Source organism: Elephas maximus, chromosome 1, assembly GCF_024166365.1.
Source record: "Elephas maximus indicus isolate mEleMax1 chromosome 1, mEleMax1 primary haplotype, whole genome shotgun sequence".
Lineage (NCBI taxonomy): Eukaryota > Metazoa > Chordata > Mammalia > Proboscidea > Elephantidae > Elephas > Elephas maximus.
Window position 1 is genome coordinate 178295188 of NC_064819.1, and position 25508 is coordinate 178320695.

Genomic DNA, 25508 nt, shown 5'->3' on the forward strand with positions numbered 1-25508 from the left:
GACAGGGAACAGGAAGCATAAAAATATCTCTCAGGAGAGCACCAATTGTTTAATGATTCCTTAGCTGGTGCTTGGAGCTGCTGCAGAGGGGCTCGGAGCTATAGCAGATCCTCTTGATCAGCTCCATGTACTGGCCCTGAGGCAGGTGAGTGTACTGCTGGGAAACTGCCTAGGAGGTACCAATTTTGAGTAGCATTTTGAAGACTTGATCATGATTTAGAATATCATCTCGAGAGGCCCAGGATAATGATTCTCAAACATTTTAGAGCAGTGAAACCTCCCCACCCCTCTTTTTTTCCCTAGTGAATTTTCATGTGGAATGCATTTATAAAACAGATAAAAGAAAAGATGCTCTGGCTGTAGGAGGAAGGGCCCTAAGCTTCTGCTGTTCAGCTTTCCCTAACTGCCCCCCTCCCACCCCCGTTGTACCGGAGGCATATCCATAGAGCCTCAGATTGAAAGCCACTGATTTAGTAGATCTTATGTTAAAAGGTCCAAAAAGAGATTTTTTGCTAGTGATTTAATATATTTCTACAAACATAAGCAGCACCTTTGACTTCTCCATCATTCTTGCTCTTCAAGCATAAGGCAAGTCATCTGGACAGAATCTATACAAGGACTCCAACATCTGTTCTCTTCCTTTCAGGCCATGGACACTATCCAAATCCAGGCTCTTCTCACTCTTTGCAGGACAATTACCAATGCAGGACATAGGTTTCCCTGATTCCAGGTTCTCTGCTGTCTACTGTCCCAACCCATCCTATAGCCTATTTCCAGATTAATGTTGACAAAGTATGGTTCTCTTGTCTTTATCTCCTGCTTTGAAATCTTCAGTGACTCCCTGTTGTCCAGACCAACCATCTGAGACTATTTCCCTTCCTAGAAAAAATTCTGTGTCTTTATTCTTCCTTTTCCCTTAACTTGGAATTATTCTCCTTATCCTTAAAGGTTTAGCTCAAATCCCACCTCTCTCATGAAGTCACATGTGAACTTCCCACCAGGAGTGAGCTTTCCTTGTAAATTCTCTAAGAGTTCTTATAACATACTAATTTAGTTGTGTTACATTATTAGTGTACATGTTTTATCTCTTTGACCATTTTTATTGATCTTTGTAGTATATATGACACTCTATGAGGGGGCCTTTGTTTTTTCAAAAAGAGAATAAAGATATTGATGCTACTCAATTGAGTGTCCCTGGACACCTAAGGTGGCAATGTAGGGCTCTGCAGACTATTTTCCATATTTCAAATTATCTAATTAAAATTAATTATGACATACCCATAAAAATGTACAAGTAAAGCAAAAGGCTAAGTTCTCGTTTTTGCTTTTGGCTGTAGTTAACGCAGTGATAACACTGATTATCTTCTTTTATCAGAAGCTCTCATCTGCAGTTGTAAATCACATTGTCTCATAAAAATGAGTTATTGCTTAATGCCGTTTACTTCATAGCAAAGCATTTCAAAACCTGAGGCTCAAGGAAGAGGAAAAATAGTAAAATGGATCCTTGGGAGTCACTACTCTAATGCTTTTCTGCCTTCCAGGTGATGATGGACTTCACAAATGATTTCTACAGCTGCCGTTCTCTTAGTCCAGGAGGGCAGAGGGCAGAGGGCAGAGACAACCTAGGTCTGTCTGGACCCAGTCTTTGGTGCCTTGGATGGTGCCTCTCAGTGCTCGGCTCTTAATCCTTGCATGCTGAATAAAAAATTCACTTATTTCAGACAAGTTGTTTTATATAGTGCTTGATAAGTTCTAGGAAAGGAGATAACAGCCTGTGTTTCTTTCAGGTTTGACCTGAATCCATTCTGTTGCTAAACTCACTTTCTTTTTATATTGTTCTTTGAAGAGAAACATTTGAAAAAGGTTAATGTTTGAAAAGGTATACCGTCACTCAGTTTTCCTGTGGTGAGCACTTTATGTCTGATCATTTCCCCTGAGGTTCTGTTTTTACAGTATTTCCAGCACTTCCCTTATCCTTCTATCGAGTTCTTTAAGTTGTAGGTCCCCAAAGTAGACACAAAGGAGCCTACTGAAATGACTAATAATCAGCATAGCTGGAGATACACAAATATACACACACTCAGAAATTATCTCTATTTTTATGCCTATTATGTTTAATGGAAGAACTCCCCCCTTGATATGGTAATATTAGACTTAGGTTTTCTATAACTTAAAAAAGAAAGTCAAAGCCTAAACATACTATTGATTTAAATATTCTTTACAAACTTGTCAACTGCTAAGACTGCTGTAGCATTTATTCCTGGATTCCTGGATGGTTCTGAGGACCCTGGCTAGTTGAGCTATTGTTAAAAAAAAAACAACAGAAAAAAACCCACTTCCTCGGAGTCAATACCGACTCATAACGACACTATAGGACAGAGAACTGCCCCATAGAGTTTCCAAGGAGTGCCTGGTGGATTTGAACTGCTGACCTTTTGGTTAGCACCCATATTACTTAACCACTATGCCACCAGGGTTGCCAGCTATTGTTTAGGGACTCTGAAATTTAGAAAAATAGATGTTAGAGTGTCATTATAGCACAAACATTAAGCTTTCAGAGCCAAATTTCCTAGCTGTGACTTTGGGTAAGTTACTTAACATCTCTACCACTCAGTTTCCTCATTTGTAAAATGGGACTAATAGTAATAATTTTCTAATAGGGTTGTTATGAGGAATAAATGAATTAATATACATAAAGTATTTAGGACAGTACTTAGGACACAGCAAGTGCTAATCAAATGTTTAGTAATTAGAGTTAAAAGGATCTTTAAAGGACCTTAGAAATCAGTTAATCAGCTTTCCTGAGCAGGTTCAGAGATACCTGTCCTTAAAGGCTGTTATATATAGCATGGGGCCCTCTCAGGGCTGGGGGTGCATCCAGGGGAACTAGAGTCTGCTAGGAGGTCAGGGATGCCTTCTCTTAGCAGGCACAGATAGATACCAACCCCAACTCAACAGCACTTTTCTGTAGCTCTCAAACTGCCTAGGAAAGTACAAGCTTGTGGAACAGCCTTGGCAATTTCTTAATTTGGGAACTAGTTCTTCCTTATCTCTTAACATTATCTTCTAGACCAAGACACAGACTGCACTCCTTCCCTCCCTGAAGACACATTATCCTGAGTCAGAAAGACTCTTTTGTTATGAAGAAAAACATTACAATCCAACTATTTCCTGAAGTGTCTAAGCAACACCGTATTTCCAAGGATTTCTCAAGTAAATTCTTCCCCCACCTCGCCTCCCTTTTCCTCAAGGACACAGAGTCTCCAAGAGTTCCGTTTGGGTATCTAGGCTCCAGGGTGTTGGGAAGGGTTAGGCAGGAATAGGATACCCTCCGCATCACTTCACGGCTTTTCTCAGAACCTCTTCCTGAGCACGTGCGTGCTATATGTAGGGCAGGGTTTCAGGAAGTGGTGCTGCCTTCTAGCTCCTCCAGATGCCTGGAAGCAGCAGTTTGCTTTGAAGTTTGTTTTTTATTCTAAAGTACACCTCCCCAGAGGTGGGGTCTAGTATCCGGGTGAACCTGGGAGCCCCTTCACTAGACGCACACAGCCACACAGCTACGATTGGTGCTTTTTTTTTTTTAAACTTCTTATATCAAGAAAGCTTCTTTTTTTTTTTTTAGAGGTTCCAAATTTTCCTTAAGTCCTTCCCAAATATAAGCCCACTTGTATTTTAGAGTCTAGCACATCTCATACATTATTGTGCATATAAACAATCTGGGGATCTGGTTAAAATGCAGATTCTGATTCTGGGGTGGGGCCTGAGATTCTGCATTGCTAACACTCAGCCAGGTGATACTGATGTTGTTGTCCCTGGACCACAGTTTGACCCAGGACAATTTAGATTCTTCTTCCCCATATCCGGGAACCCTGGTGGCATGGTAGTTAAGGGCTGCTAACCAAAAGGTCGGCCATTCAAATCCATCAGCTGCTCCTTGGAAACCCTATGGGGCAGTTCTGCCCTGTCTTGTAGGGTTGCTATGAGTAAGAATTCGCTTGATGGCAATGGGTTTGTTTTTTTGATTTTGTCCCCATGTCAGGGCATTCACACACCAGGGCAAGCCCTCTCACACTCCGACACTTGAGACTTGCAGAAAATTTCTTAAAAGTATTTGCTTCTAAATGTTGCTTCCTGCCCAACCTAGAGCAGTTTTTCAAATTGGGCTTCCTCTTTGCCTTATCATTGACTCATTTGACTGCTGTACTGCACATAACATAATGCAGTGATTTCAGTTGATGTTCATAATGAACCATTAATCAGTCACTAGGTTTTCCTTCCTTTTGCACTGAGTGAAAATACATTGCTTTCTCGGGATCCTTTACCACTTGGCACTTATTCCTTACGCATTGACATGAGTCTCCCCCAGTAGTTCTCCATATCCCTGACCTCTTCCACTGTCATACTTTCCTGTTTTTCTGTAGTAGAACCTCAGGGTTAGGGCTATCCTGTAAGGCCTGGATAGGGTAAGTGGCAGCATCTTGGAATCATGGTATGGGAAACCATTGACATTCATTGACCACACCAGAACACAGCTTGGACACACTTAGATATACGCAGCTAATGCTCTTTGAGAAGCCTACTGGCTGTGTCACCTTGGAGAGTCTCATGTCTACGGCTGGGCCGGTGCCCAGTCCAGCACACCAACCCTAACCCTGAGCCTGGAGCTATTAGAAAGCAAAGTACTCCACTAATGTAATCCCACCTGGCAGTCATCATCCCTACACCAGATCAGGTAAGGAGCCCTAGTGACACCGTGGTTTAGCACTCGGCTGCTAACAGAAAGGTCAGTGGTTCAAACCCACCAGCCACTCCATGGGATAAAGATGTGGTAATCTGCTTCCGTGAAGATTACAACCTCGGAAACGCTATGGGGCAGTTCTATGCTTTTCTATAGGGTCACATGAGTTGGAACTGAATTGATGGCAAAGGGTACAGCAGATGAGGACCCTAGGTTTCCCTGGGGCCCTGGACTCCTAAAGATTCCCTGGGTGGTGCAAATGGTTAACAATCTCAACTGCTAACTGAAAAGTCAGAGGCTCAAGTTCACCCAGAGGCACCTCAGGAGAAGTCCTTGTGATCTACTTCCAAAAAATCAGCCGTTGCAAACCCTGTGGAGCACATTTCTATTCCGACACACATGAGATTGCCACGAATGGGAATCTACTCAGTGGCAACTGTCTTTTGTTTGTCTGTTTCTGGACTCCGAAATCTTGGCGGACAGCCGACTCTGTGTGGTTCTTTCCTAAGTAGGGTCCCTTTAATTAGTATACATTTTAATCTGATTACTAAATAATTACAGGATTTTGTGGCTAGAAGTAACCTTGGAAATCACTTAGTCGCTTTTTTTTTTTCCCCAGCTGTTGAAACTTAAGCCCTCTGAGGTGAAGGGATTTGCCCAGGTTCCTCTAACTGGCTGGGATGATCTGGTTATTAGTGGCAGGGTCAAGAATGAGAATAATTAGTTCCAGCGCTCATCTCACTCTGTGACAATCGCCTATTGATAATTCAAATTTAAGGATAAACAGTGTTGTGGATTGAATTGTGTCCCCCCAAAACGTGTGTCAACTTGGCTAGGCCATGATTCCCAGTATTGTATGATTGTCTACCGTTTTGTCATCCGATGTGATTTTCCTATGTGTTGTAAATCCTACCTCTGTGATGTTAACGAGGCAGGATTAGCGGCAGTTATGTTAATAAGGCAAGACTCAATCTACAAGATTAGGTTGTGTTTTAAGTCTATCTCTTTTAGGACATAAAAGAGAGAAGTGAGCAAAGAGACAGGGGTACATCCTACCACCAAGAAAGTAGTGCCAGGAGTACAATGCATCCTTTGAACCTGGGGTCCCTGTGCTCAGAAGCTTCTAGACCAGGGGAAGATTGATGACAAGGATCTTCCCCTCAAGCCGACAGAGACAGAAAGCCTTCCCCTGGAGCTGGCACCCTGAATTCAGACATCTAGCCTCCCAGACTGTGAGAGAATAGATTCCTCTTTGTTAAAGCCATCCACTTATCGTATTTCTGTTATAGCAGCACTAGATGTCTAAGACAAACAGAAATAATAAAAATCGAATAAATAGTATATTAGAAATAAACTATTTTCCTTTAAAGGTTATACAGACGTGCTCACTTAACGATCTCTATTTCTAAAGCTAAGGGTGATCAGTTCCACTGAAATAATTTGAAAGAACATAAGGCTGGCATTAAGAAGACACAGTTCCTGCTGCTAAAGAGCTTTGTGTTCTTGGGTGAAGTACTCGAATTCTCCGGGATTCAGTTTCCTCACCTAGAAAATGAGAGGGTTGACTCTCTAAACTTCTTTTCTTGATCTAACATTCTAGGATTCCTTTGATTTTACAGTTCACGCTGCAAGGCATAATAGAGTTATGCATTCAATGATAACTACCCACAGAGTCTGCATTCAAACCAACCTCCTTTATGCTGAATTCTGTGGTGCAGTAGAGGCTTCAGAGCTTGTCTCTTACAAATGGAATTTCAGGGTGCCGATTGGCATTGATCATCACAGATAGCAATTTCAAGGAAACATACCTTATGAGGCTGTTATTCACGAACTACAATGAAACATCAGCCCCTCTCCACACAATCCTCAAACAACAGGCACTTAGCAGTTCACCTGGGCCCCAGGAATTGACACGATCACAGATGAAAGAGCCACCCTGCTGCTCCCAGGACTTGGGCAGGTCAGCAGGAAGAGAAGTAACACAGGGCGTGCTTAAGTTTCAAAACCATTGCTCATTGAGGGTAACACACACACACGGAGGCCATGAAGCTTGATAGAGTGGAATAACTGTGTTGTGAAAGAATTTTGCTGGGATTTTAATCCCGAGACCCTAAATTTGTGCTCTGGCCTGTGCTGTGATTCTAGACTTTTGGACAGCCACACCACTCCAGGCATTTCTTGCCTTCCATGGATGTCTATATTGCAAATTCACATTCCTTCGGGCTGACATTTTGGCATTATAGAACTGCTGAGTTCAGCAAGCCACGTTGCTGCTCACTTTGTATACAAAACACTATTCTCTGTAACAGTCACGTCTGAGGCGAGTTTCAGTGAAGGCATCTTTGATCCCTAGAGTCCCCGATTTCCTTTAAAGCAATCATGGCACTCCAGCTAATGGAGGGAATAATTTCAAAATAAATATTAATGCATAAAGTCTGCATCATGCTGAAGGGCCCTAAAAGCTATAGTGTAGCACATTAATTACTGGTTTAGTATGTGAGAGACCTGTGCTACTGCAGCTGTTAGTGTTATGGGATTTTTCCAACTTGCCAGTTCTCATGGAGTCATAAATGTAGATATTTCACTCCATTGAGGTCAACACAGGAGCCATGGTGGTGCAGTGGTTAAGTGCTCAGTCGCTAACGGAAAGGTTACAGCCTGCTCCCGTAAAGCTTACAGCCTGGGAAACCCTATGGGGCAGTTTTGCTCTGTCCTACAGGGTCGCTATGAGTCAGAATGGACTTGACTCCAACAGGTTTGCTTTGGGAGGTAAACTCGAAAAGAGCCCTGGTGGCACAGTGGTTAAACACTCAGCAGCTGACTGATAGGTCTGAAGTTGGAACCCATCAGCTGCTTCACGGGGGCAAAGACCTGGCGATCTGCTCCGATAAAGATTACAGCCTGGGAAACCCTATGGGGCAGTTCGACTCTGTCCAATAGGGTCACTAGGAGTTGGAATCACCTGGCTTGCACACAACATCGAGGTGAACACAAGATCTCTAGCTTCCACCAAAATGCAACATACAAACTAAGAAAATCCTGGGAGCGAAAAGAGGCCTTTTGCATACTACTCAAAGTATTTTCTGCCCCACCCCCCTCTGTAAACAGAATTTGTTGAATTCTGTGGGATTTTTTTTTTTTTTTCTCTTTACACAGAGGATTTCGGCTTCAATATGGATATTTTCCCACTACCATTCAGCCTCGGGATGCTGTTCCCCCCAAGTTTCTCATGATAAAAAGAGTCAGATTCAGAGCTGAACTCCTGGCAGCTGAATTACATTAAGATTTTGATGAGAAACTTAAGTTGGAATTACAAACATCTGTGGTTAAACTTCCCCTTAGTAAACTGTTTCCCAGAATTTAACTTTACCACACCAGGAGCAAAAGACAACAGTTGTGAAAAGAACACTGCTCTTTTGCAAATGCAGGAATCAATATTTAAATATCCTATATGGTTACTACATCTCAAGGAACTAGCAGATTTACTTATTTTGGAAAAGAAATAATCAGTTGAAAAGCTTTGGAACACAAGGAAATCTGAATTTAATGGTTTCTAACCAATACAATGTATTGAAATTGTGTCTGGACCATCATTATATTTCTGTGGTTACTCTGAGCAAGCATAAACTTTAGTGGAGGGCAGTGTTGGCATTCTTCAAGAAACTGTGACAAGTAAGATTTTGAGATGTAATTGTGAGAGTAATTATGAACTTGTCATATCAAAGGCATTGTGTTTTTCATCTAGCTTATCTTGGGATTTAGAAAACCAATTCATTTCCTTTAACTGGTCAGATTATCTTGTTGCTGGGTAAAGGCCATCAGATTTACAGAAGTAATGCTTGAGATAACAAAAATGGACCGATACTATAAATCTTTGTCTTCACATAGAAACAGTGGAAGAAATGGGGACAGAGGGAGGAAGAGATAACCAAGGACTTTTTTTTTGTGTTAGGCATTTGTGTATATATATTCTTTCACTTAAATTTCACAATAATCTTGTAAGGCAAATACATTTCTATCCACTTTACAGTCAAAGGAACTGAACCTCTGAAAAAGGAACAAATTTGCCCAAAGTCAAATGGCTAGCAAGTAGTAGGTCTGGATTCACACCACATCTGTCTGGCTAGAAGCCCACATTCTGCCTTTGATGAAAGGTGAGTTTCCAATACTGTACAGCAAAGCCTGGAAATAAAAAGTCTTCAGAATCTGGCTCTCAGATATATTTAGTCCACAGGGCATTAAAAATATTGAGTCAGCAATTTCACTTAAGAATCCAGATTCTATCTTCTCTTGAAAAAACAGAAGATCTGGCAATGCTGAGAGGTGGCTGCCATTTTGGAAGAGGCATTCCTTCCTTTCTAGTTTCTTCAGGTCCCACCACTCACAGGATGGGCTCTTTTCACTGAGCTTGCTTCACTCAGTTGTTTTGTGGCTAGCACTATAAAGATCTGAGTTTTAAAACTTCCTCTGGTTAAAACAGAGAACTCTGGAACTACAGGGAATGGAAGTCTTGGTTTTGGTTTTCTAGCAATTTTGTAATAATTCTGCAAGGCAGAGCATGTATTCCTATAGGCGGTGCTGTTTTGAATTCGATACCTATTAATCTAAATCAGAAACTTCTAATGTATACTCTGCAGTCTACATTCCTCATGTGGAGGAAACATACTAGGATAAACGCGTAAAGAGAAAGTAAGATACACACACACAAAATAAACCCCTCTATGGTTAAAAAAAAAGTATCAGGGAGATACAGAGGTACACGGGGAAAAGAGAATAGAATTTGGAAACCTTGGGCAAGGTACTTATCTCTTTATATCAATTTGTACATCTGTAAAATGGGTATAATTTTAACCATTGAGATTAACTAACAGAATATGTGTAGATTTCACAGGACATAGTAAAAATGAGGGCAACAAATGTTAATTGTTTTCATTCTTATATAGTAGTTTAAAAAGTAGTTATTAGACTGGAGGAGGAAGGAAAATTATTATTGCAATTCTTTGGTAACCTTAAGATTTTATGCAATTTATGCTGCTCATCCATTGAGTCCTGAACAATGCTTTTTGTATTAATTTTATATTTTAAGGAATTCCCAAAATTATCCCTACAGATACTTTTATTTACCTAACTACCTTTTCTTAGGTACTCATACATGGTTGAGCTGCTTTTTTAAAATGCCTGCCCAGCTATGCCTGGGTAAACTCTCCGTGCCTCAGTTTTCATTTTTGTCAACTGAGATAGTAACTGTACCAGTCTCACTGAGTTATCACGGCAGTTAAAGAAAATAACTCATGGAATCTGCTTAGATCAGTGCTTGGCATGTTAAGTATTCAGTAAGTGTTAGTTATAAGCTATGCTACTATTATTACTACCACTACTACTGTTTCAGTCTTTCTAAAATAATGTTTTCTCTAAAAACCTTCTTTGGTGTTTGGTGAGCAGGTGATTGTATCTAGGAGTAATACTTTTTCCAAATACCTACATTGTACGTCACTCGTAGCCATTCTTAGAAAAACGTGAATTCGTTCTGCTTTATATAGTGGCTGTATCTTTTCTCTCTTACTTGAGGATAGCGTTGTGAATCTACCTTCTTTCTACCCCTCCCAGTGCCTCCTTTATTATTCTGTACATGGTAAGGCTCCAGAGCTGCCTGTTGGATGAGTAGGTGTATGAGTGGCATGATGACTGTACGCAAGGGTTTGAATTACCATTGCGTAGTTGGAACAGCAGTAGAGAATGATGGCCCAGGCCAGTGACTGGAGATCTTAATGTGGTCCTTGGGGCCTTTTTTAAAGTAAGGGGCCAAGATAAGAAAATGGAAATCGGAGAGTGAAAAATATCTAAAACTTCTTTTAATAAACATTATGCAATCTTTTAATGGCAGGGAGCCTAACTATGTATTGGGGTGTGGGATCACATATCAACAATGAAGAGTCTAGAGGAAAAGTCCTTCAGAATTAGTCTAGTAAATAGTGCCTTTTTAGCAAGTAAGTTTGTCCTGTGGGGTACCTTAATCACATACTGACTCCTGGGGCTCTGGCTTTCTTGGGGGGAAGTTTATGACAGCAATAATAACAATAGCAAAACCCAGTAAGGTGACTAGGAAATAAATTCCTGTTTTATCCTCTCATGGAAGTTTGCTCAATTTTGTCAATTATTTCCCTTAATTTCTCAATTATTTAGCAAAGCCAGTATTACCACCATTGGTCCCCTCAATCCCCTCCCAATTCATTCTTTCAATTGCAGTCCTGTATCCCTGTCTTTCCGGAGTCTCTGTATGGCTTCCTCCATGGCTTTTCCTGGCCACCTAGAGTCAGCCTCTAATGTAGTGTTTCTTGACCTTGTTTAACTTCATTTGTTTGTTTGTTTGTTTGTTTTTTTGATAGACAAGAATCTCACTTTTCCAAAAGACACTCTGACACCCTCTTCTTGGGTCCTGTTCCCATCTCCATCCCTGTACCTCCTCCAGTTTTTTTTTTTTTTTTTCATATCTGTGTTGGTCAAGAAAACTGTTGCCTAGCTTTACTCTGGATAGTGTATATGATGAAATGAATAAACTTTCTTTTCTTAGATGTACAGAATTGGAATGTTAAATATACTTTTTGAAACTAACCAGTCTCCCCTCTGCCCACTACCACCTACTGAGAATCACTGCTCTGACCTTAAACTCAGCAATAATGGGGTCCGTAAATTGCTTGTCAAGAAGTACAAGGTGGGAAAATCCTCCACACAACTAGCACAGTTACCCATGGGTGGTCATCTTTTCAAATTCTTTGCATCCTGAGGGAAACTTGGGCTTGTTTAAGAAGCAGAGGAAGGGCCTTCCTTCTCGGTCAGCCAGCACTCTTCACCCTCCTATTCTGCATGTATTTTGAGTATCCTTCCCCTAGCTCAGGTGGAGCACCACTGTGTGCCAGAATGCCCAGGTGGGCTGAAGAGCCAGGGTGGTGGGGACACAGGCCCGTCATCTATAACTTGCCCAAGGCCATGGAGGAGCTCGGGAGACTCTTAGGAAGGCCTTCAGCCAAGTGCCTCCCACTGCTTCATGCTTGCCTTAGTATTTTTCTTCCCTCCCTTTGAAGTTTTTGTGGTAATGAAATCCTAGGAGAACTGAGGAACAACCACTCATATAAATCCAATTCAAATAAAGTCAATGTGTTTTTAGGCTACCCTCCCATCTACATCTCAAAACTGTCTCATGAATAATGTACGATACGTGTCTGTGTTCTTTCTCTCTCTATATAAATATATATGTAAATATAATCTCCTGAACCAATTCAGTACAGTGGTCATACCATGTTATTAAATCCCTGGAATGTATTTGGTTTAAGGTCTGCTTACTGGTTATAAAGAGCATGGGAAACCTGATGGTGGGGAGTTGGGCTCGCTGTGGGACCACAGGCTAACTGGAAGCATTATGTGAAACTATGCAGTGGGAACATAATTACCCCAATCCCACCCTTTCTACACCATATATTTTGACCCTCTTGGAATGACTAATGGCTTCTTTCTGTTTCCCTAAACCAAAGATTTGAACTGGCATTCTGAACATATTAGGCTCTGACAGTATTACGAGTTTCACTAACTATAGGACATTCTTTCTGGTTGGAAGAAAATCAAACAAACAGAAATATAGCAATATTAACTAAAATAGCACCATAAAAAAAAGTTCTGAGAAATATCCCCAAATAGGAGTTTTTTAAAAAAATTCTGTCATCAATATATTTTATAATAATAATAGTTAGCATGTATAAAGCATTTATACTATGTCAGGCACAGTGCTAAGCACTCTATACTTTAATCTAACTTATGCACAATAACTTAAGACGTAGACATAAGTGACTTCTCTAAGCATCAGTTTCCTTATCTGCAGTTTAGGCATTTATGACTTGCCCAAGGCCAAGGAGCCAGTATCTTGAAATTTGAACTTGAAACCATCAGAATGCAGAGCCTGCAGTCTAAAATACTCTGCTGTGCCACCTTTCTATTATTTCTTGTATACATGAGTATATGAGAAATTTGCTCAAGGTCTTGACATTAAATGTAAGGATTCCTAAAAATCAAATAATTACTGTCTTAAGTTTTGCAGATGAGAGTGATGTGTACTTGTCTCTTAAATAAGGCAACCAGATATAAAAAAAAAACCAAAAACCCAGTGCCGTCAAGTTGATTCTGACTCATAGTGACCCTACAGGACAGAGTTGAACTGCACCGTAGAGTTTCCAAGGAGCGCCTGGCGGATTTGAACTGCCGACCCTTTGGTTAGCAGCCGTAGCACTTATATAGCAGATAAAAATACAGGATGCCCAGATAAACTTGAGTTTTGGATAAACAATTAAAACTTTTTTAGCATAAATACATGCCATGCAACATTTGGGGCACACTTACACTAAAAATTTATTTGTTGTGTATCTGATATGTAAATGTAACTGGGCATTCTGTATTTTTTTCTGGCAGCCCTACTCTGAAGTCAACTATTTCATTCAGGGACTTTCCATGCCTGAGGCAACAGGTGGAGATAATGCATCCTGGGGCTTACCAACAAGCCTGTAGAGAAGTGATGCCCTTGCACAGAGTGTCTCCTGGTCTAGCTTCTCCCCAGTGTCTGGGCATGAAGTTGACCAGTAGCCATGCCCTCTTTCTCAAAGAGATTACTTTTTGCACCATAGTGGGAGGTTGGTGTGCACTAGCCCTATTCTATTCTATTTTTTTTTTTTTTTTGGCCTGGGAAGGGTTCCCTCCTAGATAAGGACTATCTTCGTGCACCTTATTTTTATTGGTAATCATTAATAACTCCAGTTATACTAACAATTAGTAGCAATAATCCAGACTTCAGCGCTGGTAGGAACGGGTTCAATCTGCACATCTGTTTTGGTTGTATGGTTGCTGTAACCATAGCTATAGGGTGTGTGTGTTGTTAGGATATTGCTCTTTCCTTTCTCATGAACTTAGGTGACTTCATTTTCCTCCTACTTAGCAGCTCCCACGCACTGGACTTGCTGTTGTCTATCTGGGCTCACGGGACTCGTAAATCACTTACTTCGAACCCATCCTCCTTCACTAGAGTTCTCCACGTTAGTTATGGTTTCAACATAAAACTTACTGTAGTGTACTCAAACAGCAACTCTTTGAATAAACATATCAACAGCATAAGCTAATCATTTTTACTTTTGGGATGGAGCTTGATTTTTAATTGCAACTCCTCATTTGTGGAGGATAAGGACTTCCTTTCTATTTAAGGGATCTGCTCTGCCATTTCCTAACAGCTTCTTTCATGACCCACCACCCTTGGCTCATCCTCCCTGTAGCAGGGACCTTCAGTTGTATTTTGTTACAAAAGGACAGGTCCTGCAGTATTGTTCCCACGTCCTAGCATGGTAGGGAAGTGGGGAGCCAGTGGCACAGCACACACATTAAGCGGTGTGGCTTGACAAAATGACTCCACTGGGACAGGCTCACTTTGTTGATGAGTGGCAGAAAGTCACACATGTGCAGTCCCAGGTGAGAGCCTAGCAGATTGACTCAGAGCAGGCAGGGCACATGCGCTTTGAACAGTTTGAACAGTGACATATTCCCAAGTCTCAACTGTCAACTCCCAACATCCAAATTCTACTTCCAAAGTAAAAATCTATTTCAGGTTTCTGAACGGACCTTGTCCAGGTGAAACTCTCAAAGGCTGGGGGGAGGGGGGAGCGAGGAGAGAGGGAACTAGTGTGGCACAGCCCGCGGGGCGCAGGTGCCCAGCAGGGTGACAATGGCAGGGACACTGTACCTCGGCAGCAGGCGGCAGCGGTCCTAGAGTCACGCGGGGCTCGCTTGTGTCAGGCGGCTCTTGCCTGCCCACCGCCGAGCTTCCTTCAATGTCAAAAGAAAAAGCGTTGTCCTCCCCGGACGCCGCCGCGCAGGAGCAGATAGCGCCCCAGAGGAGCCACAGGGGCAGCACAGAGCACCAGGCTGAGCGCAAAGCCATTCTCCGCTTACATCCAACAGGGCTCTTCCAGACGCTCGAGGACGGTTTGTTTTCTTCGGTCCCCTCCGTGGTGCAGCGGTTCGGCAATTATTTTACTTTCTCTCTGCCTGTGGTTCCCAGATGTGGCAAGTCAAATCAGCCCAACCAGCTCCTTATTAAAAAAAGAGAGAATAAGCGAGTCTCTCTCTCCGCCTCCCCCCCCCCCACTCCCTTTCTCTCTCTCTGCTTGTTTCTCTCACTTTCGCCCTCTTTCTCTGTTGTTCTTATCCCCAGAGGTTCTGGCTGAAGAACACACAGCTGGATGGAGTTTAAGCAGATGTCAAAGGCAGACGGGACGGGGGAGAAGCTGCGAGCGCCACGCCACCTTCTCGCGCCTGGCCAGGACGGAGTACTGCGCTCGCTGGTTCTCGCTTCCTTCCCACACTCATTCTCACCACTCCCTTTTTACCTTCCACTCCAGGCCCTCCCCTTCCAAGCTGGCCTTTCAGACACCGAGGTCGGGACTTTCCCTTCGACCTCCCTTCCCCTTTCACTTTGGAGCCGCTCCAAGGGTTGGTTCCAGACGAACACTCAGCTCTTGTGATTGCTTCCTCACATCTCTTATGTAGCCAAGGTGCAGGGTGGTTTATGTATATTTATATAGATCCTTTATGTGGACCCTTCTAGTTTGCAGGAAAAACCAAAAACCCAAACCCACTACCGTCTAGTCCACTCAAACTCCTGGTGACCCTATAGGACAGAGTAGGGCTGCTCCATAGAGTTTCCAAGGAGCACCTAGCGGATCTGAATTGCCGACCTCTCCGTTAGCAGCTATAATACTTAACCACTAGGCCACCAGGGTTTCTAGTTTGCAAGAAAGGGGGTAGAAAAGGGATTCTAGAGGTGGGAGCCAGAGGTGGATGATCTCAGATGGCACAGCGGCAGGGTGCCCACTTTCTTGAGGTTTCACATTTTCTAGAGATGGCAGCTGCACTTTCTGTGCTAAAATCTTCTCTCCAAACTCACTGGCCACCCCTCTTCCTCTTGACAGTCCTCACACAGCGGGCTTGGCGGGAGAATATCTTTCACTGCAGCCCTGGAAAATGACTTCATTACTCAAATGCATGAACTTTTATTTACAAAGAACATCTTGTTTTCCTCTTAAAGAGGTGCTTTGTGAGGGACCAGGAACAAGGCTTGCAGTGTATGAGCCTGTTAAATATACTGCCCACAGCCCCGACCTCTTCCTCTTGGCCAATAATCTCATGCGGACTACATCTGTCTGAGTCATGTAACCTTTCCAAGACTCTGGGCAAAGTTGGGCTACAGTTACGCCAGGGGTGCTCCCGTTAACGGGTCAGTGGCCCCTGAAGCTGACAGGTACCGATTTTTTCATTGGTTTTGTAACAGAGCCTTAAACATGCCCACATGACCCAAACCTGGCTTAAAAACATGATTAAATCAGACAACAACACAATGACACCCAGGTAAATTTCTAAAATTTGAAATCCCGGACAATCATGCAACAAAGCATTTTTCGTAAAACCTAATCATAGCTCCATTTTATAGAACAAAAGTCATTTTATCTAAGGATAAACAAAACAACCATTTATTTTGCCTTCCATTCGCCGGATACTTCACGTATGTTATTTGTAAACCTCATAGCAATCATGCAAAGCAGAACTATTAGCTCTTTTTTATGGAAGAAGAAAGAGTGTTCAGGAAGACCGGGCCATTTGCCCAAGGTCACACAGCTGGTAGAAAGTTGAGCTGAGATTTGAATCCCAGCCTCACTGATTCCAAAGCTGTGTATCTATACACACCACAACTCACAAAACAAAGGCGGTGACTTCGGAGGAAGAGCAGATGAGCACCACCATTTTTGAGTGCCTCCTATGTGCCAGAAATTTTGGATAAATTATCTAATTTAATTTTACATTCAAGATAATCCTATAAGGTAAGTATTGTTATACAAATTTGGCAGATGAGAAAATCTAATCTCAGAGATTTTCTGAGCATGCTAATTGTTCTAGATAAGTGGTAAAAGTATTACTAAAAAAAAATTACTAGACTCCAGATAAGTCCTTGATTTTAACATGGCATGATACAAAAGTAAAAGCCAGAAGATGCAAGAAGTTCTCCTGGATCCCAAAATATTTTAAGTGTCTTCATTTTTAAGATATAAAAATAGTATCGTAATGAACCATTATGCTAAATTATGATCACCTTCTTCATCAAAACTGGTTAACCTGCTAAATTAAGTAGCAAAACTTGAAAGTATATATACTTGTGGTTTAGTTGGCTCTTTAAGAGACTTAAGTTTGGAGGCAATACGGCCAGATTTTGAAAAGGAAAAAGGTGATGCTCAATTTTTCTGACCCACTCTCCCTTTAAAAAAGCTTAAAAATGTGTGTGTGTATATATATGTATTATTCTGACTTCAGATATAAACTTCTTCAGTACATAAAAACTGTTGACATTCGTTTTTTGAAGGATTATATCCTATTATGTTAGCTGTCAATTAATCACACACTTTTTATTTACCATGAGACATCTTCTCCATGCCTGCCAAGCCACTATCAGTTTCTTCAAAAGACTTGAGCAGTGGTGATCTGCCTGGATTTATATCTGGCCATATCATATCTAAAAGTCTGATTACAATCCAAGGCCTATGGATTTTTTTTTTTTATTAATTATATGCTTCCAACTCTCTCCTCATCTTCTTTCTGTAGGCTATTATTATTTGAGGCAAAACAGCATAATATGCAGGAACATGGGTTTTTGGATAAAATAGGGTTCTAATCCTGGGTCTGTTATTCAGTAGATCTGGAAGCATTTCTTAGACACCACTTAGTCTCTCCGAATGTCAGTTTCCTCATCTGTAAAATAAGGATAATATGCCTCCTTTTCTGAGTTTTTATGAGGAGTAAATGAAATAATGTACATAAAACAATAATACAGCCTGACACGTAGTCAGCGTTCAATAAATACTATTTACATTGTTTTTTAAAGTTTTAAAGAAAAACAAAATAGTTATTTTTAAGAAGGAAAAAAACAACTATTTGCTGAGAATAGCCGTTCACATTTCTAGCTGCTATTTGGATCTTCCTTGTATTAGCTGTGAATGAGGCCGTTATGGATCATACAGTAATAGGGCAAGTGAGCAAGGACAGAGCATGGCTGACTGTTTTATAGCAAGTTAGGAAGCAGTAAAGCAAAGAAAATCACCTGTCACCAAAGGGCCACCCCAGACCACCAAAGGCCTGAGAGTGGGAGGATTTTATTCCTGCTAAAGGTACAACCGGGGAGCACCTCCAGAGTGACTGCTTTCTTATCGCAACCTGCCTTTTCTCCTTTTCATGGGATTGAGTTAGGCCTTCACCAAACACTTTCATGTCAGTTATCTTCTTTGCGACTCCCTCCTATGCTACGAGAGCAGATTGAAGGAGCTCAGCTGCTATCATCTCCATTTTACAGAAGAAAACACTGAAACTCAGAAAGGCTAAAGAAGTTGAATGATGCAGTGATGATTCAGTGGTAGAATTCTTGCCTTCCATGTGAGAAACCTGGGTTCAAGTCTTGACCAATGGTCCCAAAACCTGTTGCCATCAAGTCGATTCTAACTCATAGAAACCCTATAGGGCAGACGTAGAACGGCCGTTTATGGTTTCCAAGGAGCAGCTGGTGGATTCAAACTGCTGACCTTTTGGTTAGCAGCTGAGCTCTTAACCATTGTGCTGCCAGGGCTCCGATGGTCCCAATGGTAATTGATTTCCAGTCTATCAGTGGAGCCTTGCTGTGATACCAAGACTAGGAAATAAGGCCAGGCAATCTACCTCTGAAAATCAGCCAATGAAAATCCTATGGATCACAGGGGTGTGATCTACAAGGGGTCCCCATGAGTCAGGGGCCAACTCGATGGCAGATAACAATAACAGAGAAATTGAATGGCTTGTCCAATAACACTAAGTCAGTTAGTGCAGACCAAGAGCCTAATGTCTTCTGACTCTCAGACTAGTACTTTCCCAACTAGACCAAACTATTTTTAGTTCTGGGAGCAGCAGATCTGGCCTCTTGGATGCTCTATCAAAATAAGGTTCTTGAATTCCCTTCTGAGTTCCCTGATACAGTTATCAGTAGATAAGTATCAGGGCTTCCCGCTCCCTTCAGCACTTGGTTGTTGGGTCTGTCCTCAGCGTCCAAGGATCTAGTGAGGGTGTTGTTAATGCATCCCATGTGCCCTTCTGTAAATAGAAAGTCACATCAGATGCTATTTTGGATTTTTAGGTGCTAATCTTGGCATAACTAGACAGAGGATTGTTGTGGGGACTGTGTACTAGTGACATCAATTTTACATTGAGTTTATTCAGAGAAGCAAATAGGAGATATCCTCTACTGTGAGATATCTGATAATCAAGTGGCAGGAATATAAGGTGAAAGATGATGTCCGAGTCTGGGTTCTCTAAAGAAGCAAAACTAGTGAAGTATACGCGCACACAAACACACACATGCACATGCACAGATTTATCTCAAGGAAATGGCTCATGAGCTTGTGGATGCAAGCTCCAAATCCATGGGTCAGGCATTAGGCTGGAGGCTTCTCCTGACTCATATGGTTGCAGGGATTGACGGACCCAAAATTGGCAGGTCAAGTCGAAGGCTGCTGGCTCACAGGGTTGCGGGAGCTGGCTAATCTCAAGATCTGCAGGTCAGACGAAAGGCTGTTGCTTCATGTTCCAAGAACTGGAGGTCAGAGGGTGATGAATTAATTGTATGCAGGATCCAGAGCATGAGATCTTTGCCAGAACACCCATATGTATTGGATGCAGGCCACACCCACAAGGAAGCTCCCTCTTTAGCTGATTGGCTGCTCACATCAGACCACAAAATGGGGAATGACTACATCAGATCACAAAATGGCCGGTAATTACATCATTGCACAACTGCAAAACTACATCATTACATAACTGCCAAAGTACATCATTACACAACTGGCAAACCACTGAGAATCACGGTCCGGTCAAGGTGACACACAACCTTAACCATCATAAATGGTATTTCTTTTTCTGCTCACACACCTCTCCTCTCAGACTGTGTCTCCTTTATGAACTCTGGTGGAAGTTAGGTTATATCAAAAGCAATGTCCCTCAGTATCTGAGGGGGATTGGTTCGAGGAGCTGACATGGATTTCTGTGCGTGCTGAAGCCCCTTATGTAAAATGGAGTAGTATTTGCCTATAACCTACGCACATCCTCCTGTATTCTTTAAATCATCCCTAGATTACTTATAATACTTAACACAATGTAAATGTGATATAAATAGTTGTCATACAACCCTGTATTATTTAGGGAACAATGACAAGACATAAGGCCAATAAGGCTAAAATAACAAGAGCTGGAGAGAGACTAAGGATCTGTGAAATGGTGGGAGGCCATAACAGGGGATGCCTACACATCAATCCATTTGTGTGGATTCAGAGTAGTGCTCTCTGTGACAAATTTAGATTTTGCTTTTTGGAATTTTTTTTTTGTTTAGTATCTTCAATCTGCAGTTGGTTGAATCTGGGGATGTAGTACCCACAGATACAAAGGACTGACTGTGTATGTTTCTTCTTCTGACTAAGATAGGAGTTTCTGAGTGAAAGAAATGGTTAAGCACTCAGCGGCTAACCAAAAAGTTGGAGGTTTGAATTTACCCAGAGGCACCTTGGAAGAAAACCCAAGTGATCTACTTCTGAAAGATCACAGTAGTTGAAAACCCTATGGACTGCAGTTCTACTCTGAAACACTTGGAGTTGCCATGCGTCAGAATCGACTTGATTTATTTTTTTGGTTCCTGACTGCAGCACTGATTGTCACGATCTTATTTGGCTTTTAACATGTGCTATCTTCATTCATTCATTCACTCATTCATTTGTTTATTTAATTAGCACTTACTGAACTCTGAAGTATGCTAGGTTAAGTGCTATATTAGTTTTCTAAGTTTGTCATACAAAGAACTATAAATTGGACAACTTATAACAACATAAATTAGTTGTCTCACAGTTCTGGAGGTTAGAAGTCTGAATTCACAGTACTGGCTGTGTTGATTTCTTTTGAGGACTCTGACAGAAAATTCGTCTCTCCTTTTCTGATGATGGCTAGCAGCCCTTGGCATTCCTTAGCTTGTAGGTCACTCCATTGTTTGCCTCCGTCTTCCCTCTGGGTCTCTTCTCTTTTATAAGAACATCTTTCATATTGGATTAGGACTCACCATACTCCAGTATGGCCTCATGTTAACTGATAACATCTTTCAAGTCCCTATTTCCAAATAAGAGTAAATTCTCAGGTACTGGGAGTTAGAACTTCAGCATATCTTCTAAAAAAAAAAAAAACCTAGGGGAACATAATTCAATTCATAATAGATGCTGAGGATAAAATGATAAAAAGAGGATCCTAACTCTCAAGAAGTTAAACGTCTGGTGGTAAGACAGACGGTAGGTAGACCTTGTATGGAAATGAAAATACGTAAACAAAGGTTCACAGGGGAATTCAAAAAAGGTACTAATAAGATACATAAAACCAGCCCTTTACCCAGACTCGGCCTGGGGGAAGCAAAGGAAGGCTTCTAGAGGAAAAGGGCAACTGTGTTTAGTTTCAGCTGATGGAAGGAGGGGAAGAATGACCCTTTAGGAGAAGAGAACTACATCTGCAGGGGGCAAACACATCAGAGACTTTGATGCCAGGAAGGGTGAGAAAGCCATGGAGAAATTTTTTTTTTTATGTGAAGAAATTTAAGCTTAGAAATGACATGATTATATATATTAAAACAAAAAACAAAAAACACAGGATAGAAAGACCTGGCAATCAACTTCAGAAAACCCTAGGGAGCACAGTTCTACTTTGGCACACATGGGGTCTCAATGAGTCTGAATTGACCTCGAAGGCAACTGTAGGGTTGCTATGAGTTGGAATCGACTCAATGGCAATGGGTTTTTTTTTTTTTTTTTTAAATAGTAAAATTAGAAAGTACAGATAATTAAAAAAAAAAAAAAAGGCTAAGTACCAGTAACAGTCACCAGGATTCATATCCTTCTGGGACAATGACTTATAACACTAAAAATATTTTGCTGTAAATGCCTTCAGACTTTAGTTATATCTATATTATGCATATATTTCATCTTTTTTTTTTTACAAAAATGAAATCAAACTGCACATTATATATTTTTTAAGGTTTTTATCCATGTTAAAGTACCTCCATAATGATCTGGTCTCTGGAACCTAATCATGTTGATAAGTGAGGAGTGGGTGTACTGTGAATAGCTCCACCGTGTTCAGATTTGCATTTGGGGAAGATCCCTCTGGTGTACATGGGGCCTGGATGGTAGAATGGTGCTAAGAGGCCAGTTCCAAAAAACCAAACCAAACCCACTGCCGTCGAGTTGATTCTGACTCATAGAGACCCTATAGGACAGAGTAGAACTGCCCCATAGAGTTTCCAAGGAGTGCCTGACAGATTTGAACTGCCGACCTCTTGGTTAGCAGCCATAGCACTTAATCACTACCCCACCAGGGTTTCCTAAGAGGCCAGTTAGGAGGATAGAAATGTCCTTTCTTCTCATAGAGGCTCTGTAAGCCCTGAGGGCAGGGGTATACCAGTGAATAGGGGCTCAGCATTTGTGAAAGATAACAGCAAAAAGGATGCCCTGATCCATGGGTTTTGCCAGGTAGAGAAAGGAGTGAAATACACAGGTGGGAGAAGATGGTCCTAACGAAGACTATGGACAGGCCTCTGAGTGGCTACCCCTTAGATCTGGTAGGATAATTACTTCATCAGTGCAAAAGGGAAGGGAGTGATGCCCAGGGGCAATGTAATCAACAGAAAAGAGAAGGTGTCAACAACAATAAGCTCGGTGATGAGATCAATGCAAAACAGGGGCTCCTAGGACTTAACAGTGAAATGACAGAATTAAGGAGGATTAGCCAACCTTCAAGAGAGGAGGTCTGAGAAACTATTTATGTCCCCACCCCCTCCTCCCCCAGCATCACAAAGGAATTGTCCATTAAGAGAAGGATTGCTGTTACGTGGTGGGTGTATAAGCAAGATGTGTCCTAATCTTGTTTATGTGGACAGGTGCAGTAACTAGTCTGTATGTTTCCTCTAACTCAAAAACTCTATAACCTAGTGCTGCATTCCTTGCATTAGCTTCTAGAAAAATATGCTCTGGACATGCTTGCTTTAGGAAATCAATTGGTTCTAGAAAAAAAAAAAATCAGAAGTAGGGAAGATATAATCATAATAATGCCTCAAATTTGCATGGTATTTTACAGTTTGGAGATGGATTTCACAAACCAAATGTTGTACAGTTACTGCTTCTCCAGCATGTGAAAATCTGATCTGATGATTCTAAAAGTTCAAATGTAGAGTTTCAGACCTTTAGAAGAAAGGTTGAGAGGTCATGGGTCACCTTATCCCTTAGGTGGCCTATGTCCTGTGAATATTTAACACTCTAAATAAAATTATTATTAAGCATCCGTTCGTTCAGCAGATATTTATTGAGTGTCTACTTTGCCATAGGCTCTGTAGAAACAGCACTGAAGAAACCAGACAAAAATTCTTGCCTTCATAGAGATTACATTTGGTTGAGGAAACAATCGGGGAGAATAAACAGTCAGATGAGAGAAATGTGTAGTTTATCAGATGGTAAGTGCTATATTCTTGTTGTTGTTAGGTGTCGTCGAGTTGGTTCCAATATGTAGTGACCCCATGTACAACAGAATGAAACACTACCCAATCTTGTGCCATCCTCAAGATCCTTGTTATGCCTGAGCCCATTGCCAGCCACTGTGTCAGTCCATCTCATTGACGGTCTTCCTCTTTTTCACTGAGCCTCTACCAAGTATGATGTCCTTCTCCAGGGACTGATCTCTGCTGATAACATGTCCAAAGTATGTGAGACGAAGCCTCACCATCCTTGCTTCTAAGGAGCATTCTGGCTCTACTTCTTCCAAAAATGGATTTGTTCGTTCTTTTGGCAGTCCATTGTATATTCAGTATTCTTCACCAACACTGCAATTCAAAGGCATCAATTCTTTGGTCTTCCTTAGTCATTGCCCTGCTTTTTGCATGCATATGAGGCGATTGAAAACACCATGGCTTGGGTCAGGTGCACCTTAGTCCTTGAAGTGACATCTTTGCTTTTTAACACTTTAAAGAGGTCTTTTGCAGCAGATTTGCCCAAAACAATGTGTTTTTTGACTTCTTGACTGCTGCTTCCCAGGTGTTGATTGTGGATCCAAGTAAAAGGAAATCCTTGACAATGTCATTTTTTTTTCTCCATTTATCATAATGTTGCTTATTGGTCCAGTTGTGAAGGTATTTGTTTTCTTTATGTTGAGGTATAATCCACACCGAAGGCTGTAGTCTTTGATCTATAGAGAAAAATTAAGAAGATCAAGGGGCTAGAGAGTGAGAGCTTCAGGAAAGTGAGATAAAGACATTTTAAATTGGGCCATCAGGGAAGCCTTACTGACAAGCCAATGTTTGACCAGAGTCTGGAAGGAGGTAAGGGGGGTAAGCCAGGCAGCTATCAGAGTGCAAGAGGCCAGAGAAAAAGAACCTAAACTAAGCAATGGGAAGGAGGAAGGTGCTTACCTTGTTGAGGAAGGCACTTGAATGAAAGGATGGAGGTGAAGAGTAGTTGGAAATGGAGTTATAAAGGTCATGGTTTGTGTGGGCCGATCATACAGGACCTTTGAGATAATTAGAAAGACCTTGGGTTTTGCTGAGTTAGATGGAAGCATTGGGGGATTTTGCAGACAACTGACAACAATCTGACCTATTCTGTCTGCTGTTGGAGGGCAGAGTAGCAGAGTGTAGAGAGGTGAAGGAGAAGCAGGGAGGCCACTTAGAAGACCTTGTCATCCTTAGAGTTGTTAGCAGCCTCAAACAAAGGCATCTTTAGGAGAAACTGACCCCACAGAAGACAGTGGAGGGAGGGAAAGAAAAAGGTTTCTAGAAGATGTTGTTGAGCTGCTGAATCAAACTGCCTTCTGAACTTTCCAGTTACATGATCCAAGAAATATCCTTTATTGTCAGTGTGAACAAGATTGTCTGCTACTGACAGTCAGAGGTATTCTAACTGATAAAGAACAACAAGAATTTGGGAAACATGATTTTTAAAGAGACATTGACGTAAGTGAATCAGTGAGAACCAGGAGGCTGCTTACTAAGCAGGGATGCTCATCTTCTAAAGGAAGTCATCAGAAATGTGAAACCATATATTGTTGTCCCATAAATTGGTCTGTCTGCAACATTTGTCAAAGGAAAAAATTGGGTGTAGTTGTAGAAATTCAGTCTCTAGATTCAGATTGCCTATGTTTGAGTTCCTTAACTCTCTTACCTACCAGATGTGTCATTTTGGGAAGTCATTTCATTCTCAAAGTCTCAGTTATCACACCTGTAAAATGGGGATATACATGTCTCATGGGTTTTTATGATGGTAAAATAAAATAATACATGTAAATTGCTTAGCATAATGCTTGGCACATAGTGAGCATTCAATAAGCATTACTGTTACATGATTAATGTGTTCTGGAGAAGATAAGAAGACAGAGACAGACAATTATAAAGTTAGTAGAATTCCTCCATTGTCTATAACAGTTTAATAAGTAGTTTTGAGTTCTCTTTCAATCATTTTAACATTCAGAAGTTGACTTAATGATTGTTGTTGTTGTTAGCTGCCGTTGAGTAGGCCCTGATTCATGGCGACCCCATGCACATGGAACAAAGTGCTGCCTGGTCCTGCACCATCCCCATGATCAGTTGTGGATCAAACCAATG

General features: G+C 41.5%; 1 protein-coding gene across 2 annotated transcripts in view; it reads right to left on the bottom strand.

Annotated features, from left to right (window-relative positions):
* Positions 1-15143, bottom strand: part of LAMA4 (laminin subunit alpha 4) — a 151347-nt gene extending 136204 nt beyond the window's left edge. For both annotated transcript variants that reach the window (XM_049899236.1, XM_049899232.1), the window contains exons 1-2: positions 14948-15143; positions 14511-14859 (exon numbers count right to left, since the gene is read on the bottom strand). In XM_049899236.1, coding sequence (XP_049755193.1) covers positions 14511-14708 — 198 coding nt within the window. In that variant the 5' untranslated portion in view covers positions 14709-14859; positions 14948-15143. The remainder of the gene's footprint in view (positions 1-14510; positions 14860-14947) is intronic.
* Between the last annotated feature and the right edge of the window lie 10365 nt (positions 15144-25508).